This window comes from Ciona intestinalis, unplaced genomic scaffold (genome assembly GCF_000224145.3).
Source record: "Ciona intestinalis unplaced genomic scaffold, KH HT001218.1, whole genome shotgun sequence".
Lineage (NCBI taxonomy): Eukaryota > Metazoa > Chordata > Ascidiacea > Phlebobranchia > Cionidae > Ciona > Ciona intestinalis.
This window is the reverse complement of record NW_004191539.1, coordinates 1-18,810: the sequence shown is the minus strand read 5'-3', so window position 1 is coordinate 18,810 and position 18,810 is coordinate 1. Positions and strand designations below refer to the sequence as shown.

The 18,810-nt window shown below is 34.3% G+C and overlaps 1 protein-coding gene across 1 annotated transcript; it reads left to right on the top strand.

Moving 5' to 3' along the window:
- The first annotated feature begins 6 nt into the window (after positions 1-6).
- Positions 7-10,579, top strand: LOC100183329 (sentrin-specific protease 6-like). The gene is made up of 16 exons (XM_026840359.1): positions 7-35; positions 202-250; positions 752-796; positions 1,488-1,533; positions 1,889-1,938; positions 2,271-2,416; positions 2,997-3,198; positions 3,543-3,652; positions 4,805-5,011; positions 5,549-5,655; positions 6,179-6,295; positions 6,937-7,068; positions 7,417-7,601; positions 8,639-9,023; positions 9,324-9,483; positions 9,960-10,579. Exons 6-16 carry the CDS (start codon positions 2,411-2,413, stop codon positions 10,101-10,103), a joined length of 1,755 nt encoding a protein of 584 aa, XP_026696160.1. The 5' UTR covers positions 7-35; positions 202-250; positions 752-796; positions 1,488-1,533; positions 1,889-1,938; positions 2,271-2,410; the 3' UTR covers positions 10,104-10,579.
- The last annotated feature ends 8,231 nt before the right edge of the window (positions 10,580-18,810 follow it).

Below are 18,810 nucleotides of genomic sequence, written 5' to 3'. Positions count from 1 at the left end.
CTAAACAATTTGATCGATATGTGACCGCTTCTCAGGTAAGTTACTTTTTACATCAAATTTTATACATAACTTATAGTTGCTAGTTGTATATAACTTCTAGAACTCATTGAAGGGGTTGTTAATCTGTCTGGTGTTATGTTAATTTTTTTCAAGGTAAAAGTTAAAATTTATTCATTGATTAACATTTAAAAAAATTTTTAGGGTAAACCAGTAAAAAACTTTGGAAATTGTGATGACACGAAAAAACAAGGTAAATTAATTTAATGTTGTTCTTTAGTTTTCAATCTGCTGACTAGTTCTCTTTCTTATTATATAATCTTACAAATAGTATTCATGTTTTTTAAACTCTGTCGGGTCCCAAATTTTTATCACATGAATAGATCCCAAATATCATATCAATGGGTCCCAAATGTCACATGAATGGTTCCCAAATATCACATGCGTGCCAAAGATCACACAAGTGGGTCCCAAATATCACATGAATGAGTGCCAAATGTCACATGAGTGGGTCCCAAATATTACATGAGTGGGTCCAAAATGTCACATGAATGGGTCCCAAACATCTTCTAAATGGTTTTCAAATATCACATGAGTCGGTCCCAAATATCACATGAGTCGGTCCCAAATATCACATGAATGGGTCCTAAATATCACATGAGTGGGTCCAAAATATCACATGAGTGAATCCCACAAGTCATGACAAAAATAACAATTCTCATGAGAATTTTTCTATAACTACAACTTGTTACAGATTGCATTACTATCTCTGATTCAAGTGATGAAGAATGTAAATATGGTGAGCAATTTTTAAACTTGTTAAATATATATAATATAGTAGGGTGGGGTAAGGTGGGACACCTTTTTATTGTATTTTCTGGCCCTATTTGGTAGTAAACAAAGAACATTCAATAAATTATAAAACTGTTTCCTCATGACTCTTATAGACCGTTGTTAATTGTTTAAAACACGATTAAGATATATGGATATTATGTGCTAAAGGTGTCCCGTCTTCCCTCGGCCTACTATAAAGGATATTTCTATTATTGTTTTTGCTTGTAACAACATAGTTAGGGGTTATAAGCAGTTATGATTATATTTTATTCACTTTAAAAAAATTTTAATTTTCTTTCATATGTGTATGCTGTTTGGCAAAAAAAAATCTGATGTTTTTTACTTTACTGTGAGAATAACGCATTAAAGCTACCATGTATGGTATGCAGAAGATTGAGTCCTAAAAACTCGGTTTACCCTACTACCTAAAATCAGCTCTCAACTCATTGATAAATTCCGTGGGACCTGCCTAACTTGTGTGTGGAAAAAACAAAATCTGGTTTATGTGTTATTGGCCTCTTTGGCTAAAAAACCTGTCCCATGTTTAAAAACTGCTCAAAGTTGTTTATAGTAGTATATTGCACCTTGCTATAAGACTACATTTTTTCACTTACATTCACATTTAATAGTGTATTAATTAAACCTTGTTTGTACAGACTCAAACACCCCTCTTAATTCAAGTGAAAACTCAAGAAAAACAAGGTAAAATTAACTAATTTTTTTTTTTTTTCAAAATGATATTTGGGCCAAAATCAAATAAATTTGGATTTTAAATATTCAAGCGTGGATTTTAATGTACAGTCCAGGGTTCGTCTTAACTAAAAAGTTATAAAAATCAAAGCACAGACTGTTAAAATTCATGGTAACTCGTAAGCTGACACAAGGTGTATGAACACCTTTGTCGTTTTCTGGTCACGACTGTCGTTTTCTGGTCACGCGAGGATATAGTAAGTTACATTCATTTATTTATATAAGGATACATTAATAATATGATTTGGTTTGACTCTGCAACTAATCTTGGATTTCTTTACCGCTGACCAAAACATGTATTTTTCAGGCTTCCAGATCCTCAGACTCCAGTACAGTGTAAAAGGGTATGTAACGAAGGTATGTATGGATTCTAGACAGTAAGCGCAAATTTCAAAATGGTATAGTAAAAAAATGAGAAAGATTGTGTTGCGTTTCAAACAAACAGCACTACAGAGGCAGTAACTTTTTTTAAAGTAATATGTTTTTCAAATCAGTATGATATGTTTATCAAAAATGCTTTACGCGCGTATAAAGTACCCAAATAGTAATCAGATGACCCAACTTTGGGTCGCGCCCCATGCGCTAGGAACCAATGCACTATGGCACTGTATTATAGATATAATTGCAAAATTTCAATTAATATTAGATTTTTAATTTCTGATAAAAATCGAAAATTTTAAATCCTGCAGAATCCGCTGTCAATCAATCTACATCCCAAGTTCAACCATCTGAAACAACAACTCCTGTAAAAGAATCTCAGTTTGAAAGCGTCGGTGTTAAATTAGTTTCCATTAGAATTGGGCAACTGCATGAAGCACCTCTATCATGTATGATGGTAGGTTGAAACTAAAAACTATTTTGGTTTAAGTTCTTTTTTTATAAAATGAATTCCCCCCCAAAACATTTTTTTAGTTTAATGTATATATATTACATAATTTTAATTTTTTCTTTATTTTTATAATTCCCTTAATGTTTTTTGGATATTATGTGCTAAAGGTGAACCGTCTTCCCCCGCCCTGCCATATACAATACTCTTATTATTGTTTCAGCCTGTAACAACATAGTTTTGGCTTCTAGGCTTTTTTATTTATCCTTGTTAACTAAAGGCCTATTGCATGTGACTTGCTCAAAGACACATACGACCACAATGGTAGCAACAACTCCTAAAAACTGGTATGCTGTAGTATTGCACCAGTTTTGTTACAAATTCAAACAATCTATAAAATGTTAAAACTTAATTAATAAAATTCTAAAAGAATAATTGCAGATTAATTAAGATTTGATGTCATGTAATATATTTTTAACCATTTCCCAAGCTTCTTAATGGGCAACTCATGCCTAAATTTCATGTTTAATGTAAACCCTCATTCAGAATATACCCAATTTTCAAATATTTTACTTTTATTCCACACCAGGTAACTGGAGACTTTATATCTGTTACTCTTACCACCACCATACTAAAGATTCCGTGGCACGGCATAAGCCGCGTGGAGTTGTGCCACGACCTCCAGTCACCTTGCATTTTCCTTACCATTGACAACTCCTATCTACCTACATTACGTACTGCTCTGGAAATGGTTCCTGGGAAATCTCCATATTTTGACCCCAATGGACCAGGTAATTTGTGAAGATTTTTGGCGCTGGTGAAGAATCCTCTTCCCCTATGTTTTTTTGCTTACCCCTTACTACTAAATTTTTAATTTAATCATACTTTTCCATTTTTATTTTGGATACCTATTATAAGTTTCTGTAAAATAATAAAAATACAATGATTATAGGTTTAACTTTAAAAATGGGTAAATATTTCATTTAGTTTCCATAACTAATGAACAAATTACCGTTACCATTTTATCATAAATTTTCACAAATCCTGTCAAATATTTTTTTTCTAACATTTACAGTCTTTTTAAAGTTGGTCTATGGCCCAACGGCTGATTCTTACGGTAAAAATTTTGTTTCAGGAAGTCAAAAATATTTTATTGCTTCATTTTCGAAAATTTACTTTGAATCTTGCATTCCAAGACTTAAACAAAAGCTTATTTTTGTGAGGAGGAAACACAAAAAACCATCAGTATGTATCTAATGTTTTATAAACCAGAGCATAAGTATCCATGCATCTTGTAATAAATTTTGTGAATCTGACCCCATCTGGTACTCATACAGTAGGACGATTCTTGTGTAAAGAAATACAGTAAGGATCCGGTGCTATGAAAACATAACGGATAAAAATCGAGTTTGATCAATTGTATAATAAAAGATATAGTAGGGTGGGGAAAGAAGGGACACCTTAAGCACATAACATCCAAATATCCTATTCATGTTTTAAACAATTAACAACGATCTATAAGAGTCATGAGGATAGGGTTTTTATATTTTTTTGAATGTTTCTTTTTACTGCCAAAAAGAGACAAAAAATAGATCGAAAAGGTGTCCCATCTTCCCCTACCCTATATATTTTGCCTAAATTGCATTCTCAGCCTCTTATACAAATAGAACACCAGATCCTTACTCTATTTCTTTATACAAGAATCGTTCAACCCTATGAGCGCCAGATTAGGGTCAGATTCATGGAATTTATTAAAGTCAATTTTTTCGTATTAGTTGTGGTTGTTTTGTGTAGATTGGCCAGCTAACTTATCTAAATCCTAGGTCCTACCTCAACTTTTCTATAATGGACATTATGTGACTCGCTGTGAGGCCTTACCGGTGTAGAATGTTGAGGGTTGGGTTTTTATAGGCTGTTGCTCATAGGCACCAAATGTAGGGTGGCAGGGTAGAAAATTTGAATAAATTTAGATTGAATGTACTTTAAATAAATATATAAACTAGTTGTCCTTATGGGTTGTCCTAATTGTTTGCAATTGATCTCAAAAAAAATCCTGTGATGTTAACTACTCAGCAAATTATATCTGTAGTAAAATAGAAGGCACAAGGTGTATGAAGTAAAATAGCAGGCATGAGGTGTAAAAAATCCTGTAAAATTAACTACTCAGCAAATTATTTCTGTAGTAACATAGCAGACATGAGGTGTATAGAGCAGACCTATCCTGAATTTGTCTGCTCTGCATACTGCATTAATCTGTAAACATTGGCATTAAATTTAATTTATAAAAATGCACCTCTAACTGTCGCTGTCTCCCCACCAATCTAAAAAATTTAGCACCTCTACTGATGCTGTATTATTAAGTTTTAGGTTTATAGTATTATTTATTGCCTTTTCCAGAATTTTTATCTTGAAAAAACGAGCGTCGAAGCGAACCAGATTTTCCTTGAAATCGCCAACAGTGAGGTTCTTAACGATGAAATGATATCTGGGAATTCCCCTTCACCCAGCACCCCCACCTCATCGAGACCTGGTACCCCATTAAATGAGGAATTTGTGGAATACTCGAAAACCACTGAGGGTCTAACTTTAGTGTCCATGAACAAGGTATGATGGACTTTTTATAGATTTTTGAAAAATGTAAAAACTTGACTCTCGAGCACTTATAAAATGTCATTAAAGAAAGAAAAACTCATTACAGAGTGAAATCCCACAATTTTTCATTAATTTTTTTTGTTTTAAAAAATCTGATTTTTTCTTCACTTAAAAAAATCGGATTTTTACTTCACTATACCTGTTGTGCTACAAAGCAGTTTGACAAACTTTTTCTAAAATATAATAAACAATATAAAAAAACTACTTGGGCTAAAAAATTAACGGCAATTGCTCCAACCCAGTGGTCACTAATTGGATGTCCAAATCGTCAGCCATACATAAAGACAAAAAAACACCCCAAAAATATTCAATTACGAAGTTATACGTGCTAACTTGTAAGCGGGCATGAGGTGTATGAAACAGAACACCCATGTTATAACGACTGTCCTTGCCCAGTCACGCGGGGGTAAATAAAATACATTTACTTCACTATATCTAGTATGCTACAGTTTGTAAAACTGTGATTTAAAAATAGAATTCCTCTTTCAGCAAGATGTTCGCACATACAGAGTGACAAGGTCTGCCATATTAAAACACCCCGGCACGCCGAGCTCAAGTATTGACATTACTATGCATTTTACTGGACCAAGAATTGAGTGGGTTATTTTAATTTCTGTTTGTTTGTTTATTTTATTTATGAACATTTTGTATGGAAAAATTGTTGCCGTAGTCTTCTGTGAATAATGTTTACTTTTTAATTCAATTTAATTTACAACATTTGAGTTTATTTTAAAATAATAATGTCTGACTATTTTTTTATTTATTTGTATTTATTATTTAGAATAATCTATATTTTTGTGGGGTATATTAAATAAATTTTTTTTTCTAAATTTTGCATTTCCATTTCCAAAATTTAAATTTTTGCTGCCACCTTTTAACTTGGTGTTTTGGCAACTTATTTTGAAATAAAATATGCTGTAATTTTTCTATTTTCGTGTAAAATTTCTGTAATTTTCCTTTCCAATCGCATGAAATTCAGTAATTTTTCTCTGAATTCAAAACTACGGTTCATTTTGTTGCTGTTGGGAAATTTGCCAATTTTTTGTTTCCAATGCAAAATAAACATTTACCAAAAATTATTATTATCATTAAAATTTTTCTGTAATTTTCCGTTTCCAGACGCGCAATTTACCCGCCCCCACCCGAAAAGGGGGGAATCACCATCACAAACGAGGACGAATTTTGTCTCAACTCAGGGGAATTCCTTAATGATGTCATCATTGATTTTTATTTAAAGTAAGAATTTTTTTAATTTATTTATTTAAAGTTTAAACTAAAATGAAAAACATTTTTTTATGTATGTAAGGGTATTTATTTTAAACAACACTTAGAAATTTAATAAAAGCAATCACTGTTTTTATTATTGTGATATAAATAATACAACAATAAGTAAATGCTAACTTTTACTAACTGTTAGGTAAGTTCTAAGTTAAAAGCTATAATTTAAATGCATAAATTTGGACCATTTAAAATAAGTTTTTTGTTAGAAGTTAGCCCTATTGGTAGTTTTTTTGATTTACTCCTTTACGTTGTTCAATATAAATGGCTTTAACTACTGCAGGACTAAATTATTTAACTACCAATTGCTCTTACTCAGTGGTCACTAATGGGTTATATAAATTTTCAGCCATACAGACAGTAAATCACCCACAAAGTAACATACATGGTAACTCATAAGCTGGCACGAGGTATATGAAACAGAACATCCGTGTTATAACGACTGTCATTTCCGGCAACGAGAGGATAAATAAGTTACATACGTAACTCATAAGCTGGCATGCGGTGTATAAAACAAAACACCCGTGTTATAAAGACTGTCGTTTCCAGCCACGTGAAGATAAAGCAAGATATTCATTCATTTAATTCTAAATTATCAGATACATCATGCGTGAACTATTAAGTGAGGAAGACCGAGGGAGATCTCATGCTTTCAGTTGTTTTTTTTACAAACAACTAACTCAAATTCCATCCGTTCGTAACAAACCTCAAGTAGAGGACAAAGTTCTAACGTAAGTTTTTTTTGTTTTTAAACGTTTTTTTAGTGTTTCCATACATTTTTTAGTGTTTCCAAACGTTTTTAGTGTTTCCAAACATTTTTTAGGGTTTCGAAACGTTGTTTCAACTACAGTGTTTCACAACTTATTTTTAACTCTGGTATTTTGCAACTTGTTTTAAAGACAGTTTATAACATTTTTGAAAAACTGAATAAATGCAGCGTTCTAATAGCATTATATTATAAAATTAATTTTACAATGTTTCAAATTTTACTTAAAATAAAGTTATACAGTTTTTTCCAACATGGTAGTAAAATTATAAAATAAATAACAAAACGTAAAAACTTCTCAATTTTTTCCCAGACCTTCCCAGAAGAGACATCGAAAAGTACAGAAATGGACACGAAGTGTCGACATTTTTGAGAAAGATTTTATTTTTTTCCCAATCAACGAGGCGTCTCACTGGTACCTAGCTGTTATATGTTTCCCACGGCAACAAGAAGGCTGTTTATTTGATCTCGACGAGGGTAAAGTTGTAATGGAAGACGGTAAGTTTCAATTTTTTGTTACTCGGCAATTTTTGGGTGATGTCATCATTTTTTTGGTTAGGTTGACATTTTTTATGATTTTTGAAGTTTTCGAGTTAACGACTTTTCGGGTAAATATAAGTATGTGTCAGAAAATTTTAAAGTGAAATCGCTTTTTTTTTTAGGATTAAGTCAATATTTTTAGAGTGAAGTCAACATTATTGAAAATTTTCTAATGTTTAGGCCAGGGTAATGTCTTTAGAACGTTTTGGAGGTTAAGAGTTTTTATGGCTGGAGTAAAGGTGGGAATTTTATCATAAGTCAGTTTTTAGGGTGATATAACCAATTTCATACCAAACTCATTTTTTAACAAAATTATCTAATTTGCTGTATATTTAGATTTAACAAGTTAAGCAAACACTGGTGCCAATCGAGTTAAAATAATTAAGAGAAATTTGCAAATGTAGCCAGTTTTTCTAATATAATTTACCCAGAATTGCTTAGTTATTTATCACAGAGGGTCATAAGAATTACTACAAACCAGACAAGGTTACCAAGTCCCAGGTGCACTTATATGGTGAGGTATATGAACAGAACAACGCAGTTATAATAGTGTATAGTTACAAAAAGAACAGATTTTTAAAAACTTCATTCAGTTGTAATTTTATAATGAGTTTTTAAGCCTTTTATTTTTGCCGGCCAGATGTTAATTTATCTTATTGCATGAAAGCTGCCACCAATGTTTGTCTGACTACATAATTTGGCCAACTTTGGCCTAATATATACACTGCTGTACTTTTGTAGTGATTATATTATATAATGGTTGACAAATTAGAGAAATATATGACTAGTGAGCCAAAACTTTTAGCACAGCCTTAATTTGAATATACTCTATAAAGAAATAACATAATACTTCTGAATTGTATGCCATACATTACAAAAAAAAAAAAAAAAAAGTACTAACCAAATTACATATGCAGTAAAAATAACAAGTGGTGTATGAAACAGAACGCTAATGTTATAAAAACCATCATTTGATGCTATTGATTCAACTTTAGAAACGGACCAAAACAATCAAACTGATAAAAACGAACCAACCCCCTCGAACCACTGTGAACCAGAACAACCAGTTGCCAATAGCAACCCTTCGACAGAGAAGACAGTTGCGGAAACAAATTCTGAAGACATGTTCGCTGAAACAGACTCGGATTGTAATGACAATGGCGACCAATATGAAATCCAAATTTTTAGCGTGCGTTCGCTTTCTACTGAAGCGTGTGCGCCGCCGAGCGACCGAACTGTCCATAAAAATCAACCCGTTAAGAATTGTGTCTCGGAGCAACAAGTGCATGGCCACAGGCAGGAATATAGAGCACCTTGCATCCTTATTTTCGATTCTTTGAGAGGTCCGAGTAGATCCAAAGTTGCTGCCCACTTAAGAGAGTAAGTCAAACGGATTTCTTTTTTTTTTAAATATAGGAGGGTGGGGGGAAATGGGACACCTTTAGCACATAATATCCAAATATCCTCATCGTGTTTTAAACAATTAACAACTATTTATGGTAGTCGTGAGGATGTAGTTTTACAATTTTTTGAATGTTCTTTGTTTACTACCAAATGGGTAGAGAAAATAGAACTAAAAGGTATCCCGTCTTCCCCCATCCTACTATATGTCCATTGTTTGTCATGTTTAAAAAAAATCAATTTTTTTGTTATTATTTAAAAAAAAAAATTTTGTTGCAGTTACCTCAATGTTGAATGGTCCACCAGAAAAGAAGCTGAATTGGGCCCTCGCGTATTTAATAAAAACACAATCAAAATGTGCACCCCCCATGTGCCACAGCAAGACAATTATTCTGATTGTGGGATTTTTCTCCTGCAGTATGTGGAGCAAATTTTCAAGGTGAAATATTTTGTGATTTTATCAACGTTGTAAACCAAAGGTTGGCAACCTACGGCCCTCATTTTGACCGACTACGCACTGTTTTGAAAATTCCCCTACACCCGGCCCATTATAAACAATATATTGTTTATGTAAACGATTTCTGAGATAGAGTTTATTAGCCTGATTGGAAAACTAAGATTTGTAATACCAGGTTTTTAAACTTGATTTTTGGGTGTATATAGGGACCGCATAAAAGATGACAAATTGTTTAATGAGGTATCACTATACATGTATTCATGAGGGAAAAAGTGGGGTATAGTTACTATTGTCAAAAGGCGTATAAAGTCCCAGTTATATGTGACATGACACCACACAAATGCATTACATCTTAAGTTTAAAAAAATAAACATATTTTCTGATAAAAATTGTTCTGTTATTTTAATAATTTATAAAAAATATAAAACAGAAGTAAAACTCCCTAATTTTTTTTACAGAATCCGATTAAAAACTTTAACGTTCCAATAAAAAACTTGGTTGAGTGGTTTGACCCAACTGATTGCCAGAAAAAGCGTGAAGAAATACGAACAGTTATTCGAGAACTTTGCATAAAACAGGGCAATGACCCAGACAAGCAGTAAATGTATTTTTCTTTCTGTTGCTAAACATCAGCTGATTTGATTAATTTTGTTCACTGCAAACACATCATAACATACTCGCTAAAAAAATATGTTTAGATAGACGTTCGTTGTAGACAAAAAAATGGTACTGTGGGGTAAGATAGGACACCTTTAGCATAGAATCCAAATAGCCTGATCGTTTTTAAACAATTAACAACGGTCTATCATGAGGATAGGGTTTTATAATACAAAAAAAATAAATGAAACAGTGTCCCGTCTTCCCCCACCTTACTAAATGCCAAATTTTTCGTTTAGTGCTAAATTCCCAAGATGCATGTTAAGTTCATTAGCGCCAGTGTTATTATGTGTACTTGTACTCGTTTCTGTGCTTCTGTTCCGTTCGTATTTTCAATACCTTATAAATTTTTGTATTCCGAATCTCCAAAAGCTTGCCAACAGCCGTGTGAAAAGTGAATGAACAGGCCGTTTAAATGGGATTGTCATGTTTCATCTTTAGTTTAAACAGGTTGTACTGTTGGTCCTGTTAGTAAACAAAAATTACAAAGCTTAGTAATAACGCGAAACAATAATACAAACCCATAAAAGTGCGCGGCAGGAATAAAAACTGCTGTTGCTGACACTAGGTGTTATAACGACTGTCGTTTCCGGCCACGCGAGGATACTAGAACATTTTTTAAATGGATACAATCATTGAATAAACCTATTGTAGGCTGGGAGAAGATGGGACATTTCAGCACATAATATACAAATATCCGAATCGTGTTTTAAACAACTAACAACGGTCTATGAGAGTCGTGAAGTGTGGTTTTATAATTCTGTGAATGTTCTTTGTTTACTACCAAATGGGACAAGAAAATATAATGAAAGGTGTCCCATCTTCCCCAACCCTACTCTATGGTAAGAGGTACAATAAAGTCCCGTCTTCCCCACCCTACAATAATATAGTACTTAGGTTTGTTCAATGATTAAAATAGTCAGAAGTTACGTAAACACCTACATTCGCGTTTGTGTTCGTAATGTACGTGGCTTGGACTTCTATGAGTTCTATAGTTGTTGATCGCAGACGTGAAACACAGACAATTGCGTCACATCCTTTTCGAAAGAAACAGTACCAAACATCATTAGCACCTCTTTCGTATAAACTTTGATTTTCTGTCAGCCATGTTGCCGCACTCTGATTCCTTTATCATAGGCTGGTAGTTGTATATTATTTAAAATAAAAAATAATTGTTTAGCTGTCGTTTTTTAGCTTTAATCTCAAACAATTAATTAGTGCGCAGTGTTTATCTGTATGCCCCATTGAAAATAGCTGATGAAGATTTCGTTTGGCATATTAAGCCTCACGCTTCCACTGCTGTGCCGCTAAGCAATGGAGCAAACCGGAGACGTTTCATTGTTTCCTTGTCATTCGCCGATTGTACACTGTTAAACATCTCACAATGGTAGCTGCGCAGAGGCGGGAGACGTAGCTTACATTCAGAGCCCTTAAAACGTCGGGAAGCGGTTTGCAACGGTAGAAACACGACCTGCATAGAACTTAGCCTAAAAAGACAGTGCTTGCAAAATTTGATACAAATTTCAGAGAAAAGACAGTTCGCGATATATTTTCTACTAATATGCATGGACTTTTATGGAATTTTCTTTTACAATTGATCGTCGTGGAAGCGATAAGCCCATCTGCTTTGCTGGGTAAGTTAAAATATTCTTTTTCTGTCGTTTTTGGTCCTTTATGCAAGAATAATAAACCAAAAAACAGCGAAAAATCGATAGAGAACGTAAATGACTTGCAACTATATATTAAATTGTGTAGTTATAAATGCAATATTATACCAACGTATCGCATATGTCAAAAAGTGCTTTTAAGCCTAAAAAATGTTTAGTTTTGAATGCAAAATTTCTGCAAAAGTAATGCAGCAATGCTGGTAGAATTAGGTGCATAATCTTTTTGAGTTTTCCAATCTGGCCACACGAACTCGAAATTGGACGCTTCCTTTACACAAGCTTCTATGTAACTACGGATACTTAACATGAGTACGTGACACATTTGGTTTGAAAACAAGTAACAGCCTAACTGCTACCAAACAGAGTTTGCTATATACGGTTTATTTGAATTTTCTGCCTGATTTGCAAAGAGTATAGTAGTAGGGTTTGGGAAGATGGGACACCTTTAGCACTTAATATTCGAATATCCTGTTCGTGTTTAAAACAACTAACAACGGTATATAGGAGTAGTGATAATACGGTTATATATTTGTAAAAAAAAAAAATCTTTGTTTACGACCGAACGGGTCAAAAATATAAAATGAGAAGATGTCCCATTTTCCTCCACCTCACACTAGTTGTAGGGTGGGAGAAGATGGGGCACCTTTTTATTCTATTTTCTCGTCCAGTTTGATAGTAAACAAAGAACATTCAAAGAATTATTAAACCGTATCTTTACGACTACTATAGACCGTTGTTAATTGTTCAAAACACGGTCAAGATACTTCGATCTTATGTGCTAAAGGTGTCCCATCTTCCCCCACCCTACTGTATACACTCAGAACTACATTGATGTTCTAGTATTATGTTAATATTTACACGAAGTGCAATGAACTTTCTTTAATTTTGTGGGCGTCGCCTGTCTTAAAGTTTGCTACCAACTTTCCCGTACTGTATGAGAAAATGGAACTTATTTAACGTCCGTTTTCTATAAAATGTAAAAATTAAAAATGGAACATTTTAAATTGCAGTACAGAGCAACTTTATGGGACTTCACGATGGAAGAGCCGTTTTGCATCTAAACGCAAGCGGCCCTCACCCTCACAGAGAAATATTTTCATATTGGTGGAACTATGCAAATTTGACGAAGTCTAACGTAAGTAACAAATTCGAGCGAAATCAGCTGTCGTTGCCGGAATACGTGATTGTTATATAGCCAGCGTTTGGAATTGTACCTCCCTATTGGTTAATAGAATGTTTAGGTACATAAAACACGTTTTTTCTTGTCATTTTCAATACAAACAGAAAAACCCATTGCCTATATATATCATATAGTATTGCGGATAAAAATGGGACACTTTTATTACAAAATATCCAAATGATCGTGTATTTAAAATTAACAACAGGCCATGGGAGCCGCGAGAATACGGTTTCATAATTCCTTGTGTACTACCAAATGGAACGGTAAAATAGAAAAAAAGCGTCCCTTCTTTCCCCTCACCCTACTATACAGTTAAACTAATGCCTTGAAGTGTTTACACTTTCTCACTAGTTAACTATATTACAAGCCTCTTAAACTCCACTATATTTATTCAACACAACTCAAACGCCCAGTATTTGATCTATGTAGTAAAACAATTCTTTTTAGATATTTGAAACAAAAGTCACGACGCAAAGTGGTTATCATCTCATCGATTTGAAATACGGGGAACCTGGAGCGACGTTTTGTTACGGGTTGGGTTCGAGGAACAATTGTCAGCCACTCGCCAATTCTTTGCGTAAGTCGATACCCTGTATTAAAGTTCTATACATCTCCCTGTATTCTAAGAAATATGTGCGGTATATGGATAACTGAATTCAATACTACCAAAGCTGCATGGCATTTAGAAATGCGGTTTAATAATAGGGAATGAGCTACAACAGTTTTAATTTAGCATGATATAATTTTTATTTATCTTTTAAAAAATGATAGCGAAGATAAAATAAAATGATAGCGTATTATTTAAAGAACAGGGAAAATGGAATTAACAGCAAAACAGCAGTTGTTAAAACACGCTATGGATAAAAACTGTAGGAAAGATTGGAATTTAAATAGCGTAGCTGTTGTACCCAAATTTTCCCATTTTTAACTAGTGACATGGTCTTTGGTAAATAACAGGTGTAATAAGGCTCAAAAACAAGGCCCATCCGTGCTGCTTCGTTTAGCGCTGTAACAGGATATATAATGATTCATCCGTATGCACCTTAACTCTAATGTACGCGTAGATTTAAATATAATATATGTGGCATTTGCGTCTTCGTTTACCAACGAAAATATAAGATCCCATAGAAATAGTAAAGAAATGGAATAACAAGAAATCTATTCATCATGGCCAATGGCTTAAAAAACTGTTAAAGGACTTAGACAACACAGCTGTGCCCAAATAGTATCTCTGTCTGACATCAGTACAAACATTTTTTTGACACGCATTTTTTTATATCAATAAAACAATTTTTTATGACACGCTTTTTTATATCAAATGAACAGTTTTTAATACTCCCTTTTTAGTTTTAATACTTTTCAAATTGTATTTAATTTGTATACAGTACTGCGGAGTAAGATGGGCCACCTTTATCACGTACTATCATACTATCCTTGGTTTACACAAAACAACGGTCTGTGGGAGTCTTGAGGTTGCGGTTTTATAATTCTTTGAATGTTCTTTGTTTATTATTAAATGGGACGAAAAAATAAAAGGAAAAGTGTCCCATCCTCTCCACCCTACTATATATCTCAACGTTATGATTTGTACAGATATAGCGGCACCGAGAGAGGTCCGGATTCAATCTACGAATGTAAACCATGTTACGAGTTGGGAGTATGATACAAAGACCTTGGGTTTGGAGACGTATTTCATTATTGAGATGTTAGAGTGAGTGCCTTTTACTTTTTTAGTTATTTTTACTTGTATAGTAGGACGGGGAAAGACGTGACTTGTATATAATAATAACAACGGTCTATGGGAGTCGTGAGGATACGGTTTCATAAACCTTGGAATGTTCTTTGTTTACTACCAAACGGGACGAGATAAGAATGAAAAGATGTCCCATCTTCCCCCACCCTACTGTAATTTGTTGGTAATGGGTATACATTACTGCGTCTGTTTTTTAACAAAAAGAACACATAGCTTTTATATCAAGCTGCCCCGAAGAGATAGGTAAATACTACAGCGATACATAGTAGGGCGGGGGAAGACGGGACACCTTTAGCATATAATATCCTGATCGTATTTTAAACAATTAACAACGGTCTATGGGAGTCGTGAGAATATGGGTATAAAATCATTTAAATGTCCTTTGTTTACTACCACGTGGGGCGACAAAAAGAATTAAAATGTGTTCCACCCTCCCCACCCTACTGTATATCGCTGTCGGACTTGAAATTGTAGTGTAGATGCCCAAGTCAGAATTGAGAACGAACTGCCCTATCAAATCAAACGTTATAAACGCATGAGGGGAAACGACGCCATGTTGTATTCTTATTCCCGATTGTTGCGAGCGATTCTGAAAAGGATATCCACTTATACAGTGAACTAATTGACGGAAGGACTTGGGAGCATGTGCCGGAGTGTCATATGATTCGTGGCAGGAAGTGTAACCTTTTCAGACAGATCCATGACGCCGTATACGACAACGAATGTCCAGATTACACCAACGGGGGAAAGATAAGTGTTCGAATCAAGGCATGTTTACTTGAAAGTCTGTGCAGCACTTGGACGGCTTCGGAAACGCCGTTAATTCTTCCAGAAGACGGTGAATACAGTTTGAATATTTGTCAAATGTTGATATGCGTATGTTATATATAGAGGGTTGGGAAAGATGGGATACATTTTCATTATATTGGGGAAAGATGAGACACATTTTCATTATATTTTCTCGTCACATTTCGTAGTAAACAAAGAACTTTCAAAAAATCGTGAAACCGTATCCTAACGACTCCCACATACCGTTTTTAATTGTTTAAAATACGACCAGGGTATTTAGATATTATGTGCTAAAGTTGCCCCGTCTTTCCCCACCCTACTATATGTATTTAACTGGTAAAGCCAACATAGTGTATAGTGTCCCTCATTCGATCGATATAAACCATTAAGTTCTTCTACATGCGACAGCTTCGTGGCCACTGATGAGTTGTTTCAATTAAAACCCAATACAAAAATACACACAGAGCTCTAGCTTGATTACTCTCACATGCTGCACACACGACGAGACGTGTGAAACCTGCATGTTCTAAACACGCAACTTTTCGCAGATGTCCTGCCGACCAGATTTCGAAGTGCTTGGTGTGTTCTCCAGTACTCAGTTAAGAATTCTTAACTTTCCAGTTATTGTGACCGGTTCCAATAAGTCCTTATCATGCTATTACGAAAACCTTGGATACCAGATTCGTTACTGGGGTAAAAACGACACGACGCAAGCCGAAAGGGTGGGCGCATTTATTTGTATCAAGTTGTTGTTATTACTATTAGTTCATTGTTTTTTTTTTGTTGAGTTTGTCGTGTCTTGTTGTCATTCCTTTGCACTTCGCGGTAAACATGAACCAAACAGCGAAATACGTTTCAATGTATCACAGTAGACGTATAGTTTGTTTTGGATATGTTTTTACCTGTAAGCGTGTTTTAACAACTGTTGATTTGTCGTTCAATTCTTTCTTTTTGTTAAAATATAAGACACCTTTTCATTTTATTTCCTTGTCCCATTCGGTAATAAACAAAGAATATTCAAAAAAATTTAAACCCCATCCTGACGACTTCCATAGACCGCAATTAACTGTTTAAAACACAAATAGGATATTATTAATATTATGTGCAAAAGGTGTCCCATCTTCCCCCACCCTACTATAAATCAAACATAATGATTTCTAGGAAGACAAAGCGACTTTTGACCGAACAGGAATTTCGCTCAAGTTGTTTGAGGAACCGAAACACCATACCCTGATGTGTGTGAGCATGTGTTTTGAAGATAAAATAGACTCTGCAAGACGTTATGGCGAATGGCGGACAAAATGCAAAGTCGTAAACCCTTCAAAAGAAGGTGGGCTCTACTTTTTACTAAAAAATAATCATGTTACAACTTAAGAAATTTTATTTAAAATGAGGATCTTTTTCACACTATTTGTAATGGCCACGATTTTTGTTTGTTGCCTATTATACTGTAGGGGTAAGATGGGATACATTTTCATTGTTTTATTTTCTTGTCCTATTTGGTAGAAAACAAAGAACATTCAAAGAATTATAAAACTGTATCCTCCCGACTCCCATAGACCGTTGTTAATTGTTTAAAACACGATAAGAGTATTTGGATATTATGTGCTAAAGGTGTCCTGTCTTCTCCCCACTGTATACTATATGACGGCTTTTAGGTGATACTACGAATTAGTATTATCATTCCTTTATTAATTCACATGGTCATCCTGCGTACTCTACGATATGTAGCACTCATGTATAAACACCTATATTTTAATACTTGCCCATTAGTGCCGTTATAATAATAACATTTGCAACAGGTGATGCACCAACATATGAACGTAAAGATGGCGATATTCGATTCAAAGTTATATTGTCGTTTACGTTGGCAGTTGTCGCAGCCATCTTGGTCATCCTATTTTTTAAAACCAAGCGATTATACCGCTCGATTTCAAACAAAGACGAAGAAATACCAAAAGAACTGGTAAATATGTAAATTAGAATAAATTCTTTTTCAGGCTTACTACATGCTTGGAAAGCACAGGATTTACGCTCAGAAAGCGACCAATTTTACCATTTTCATTTATGTGTAAAGCATCTTTATATAGTAAGGTGGGGGAATGGAACACCTTTTTATTCTATTTTCTTGTCCGATTTGGTAGTAAACAAAGAACATTCAAAGAATTATAAAACGTATCCTTACAACTCTTATAGACCGTTGTTAATTGTTTAAAAGACGATCAGAATATTTGGATATTATATGCTAAAGGCGTCTTTCCCCCACCCTATTATATACTTTGTTTGTTTTACATTCATACATCTACAGCTTGATGTGATCATGGATTTTGAAAGATGTGATCCGCCACCACATTTGAATCGTTCTACTAACGAATCCGCGGACAGAATTGATCCAATACATTCAGACTGGACCACTAAAAGAACTCCCTCTGTAGATTCAGGTATACATAATAATAAACAAGTATAGGATGGGAGACGCTGGCCCACCTTTTAATTTTATTTCCCCGTTCCATTTGGAAGTAAACAAAGAACATTTTAAGAATTATGAAATCGTATCTTCACGACTACCATAGACCGTTTTTAGGTGTTTAAAACACGATCAGGAAAGTTAAATAATATGTGCTAAATGTGTTTCATCTTACCCCACAGTATTACACAAATCAAAAACACTTTGTTTTTAATATAATCTTGGTGAAAAACTGTTAAAATCAAATAATTTTTAATTGAAAATTGAACCTAGTTTTAAGAACCATTAGAGCGGAACCTATATCTTTGTCGCTTTAAAAACTAAGAAACTTGCATGAATACTATAAATACTTTAATGTTTTTATCGTGACTTTATGAATGAAGCTAAAAAATACAAGTTTGCTACAAGTTCGAACGTAAATACCATGTTTTTCACATATACAGATAGCGAAGTTTCTACAGCCGTACAAGAATCGCATGGTGACATTGGATGTAATATTCACATGGATTCAGACGACGCGCAGAGCTACGTAGCCTACACACGGTGCGGGTCCGTGTATACCAGCGCTGGCGGTTCTACATCTCCTAATAACATTACAGCAATGTGTCTTGAAAATATGGATTGTTCAGAACTCACAGAGGCGCATTGTCGTGACGACACGGGGCAAGTACGGGCAGTGGAAAGTCATAGGCATTCTATGACACCCCAAGCTAGAATCGAGGAACTGCATAGTCTTATTTGGGAAAGACGAGGAGCTGAACTGGGTGGAACTCAACTGGCAAAAGCCAATCCCACG

Coding starts and splice junctions, on each gene's coding strand:
- LOC100183329 (XM_026840359.1), top strand. Junction 6,296..6,936: donor ATCATTGATTTTTATTTAAA/GTAAGAATTTTT, acceptor CTAAATTATCAG/ATACATCATGCGTGAACTAT. Junction 7,602..8,638: donor TAAAGTTGTAATGGAAGACG/GTAAGTTTCAAT, acceptor ATTCAACTTTAG/AAACGGACCAAAACAATCAA.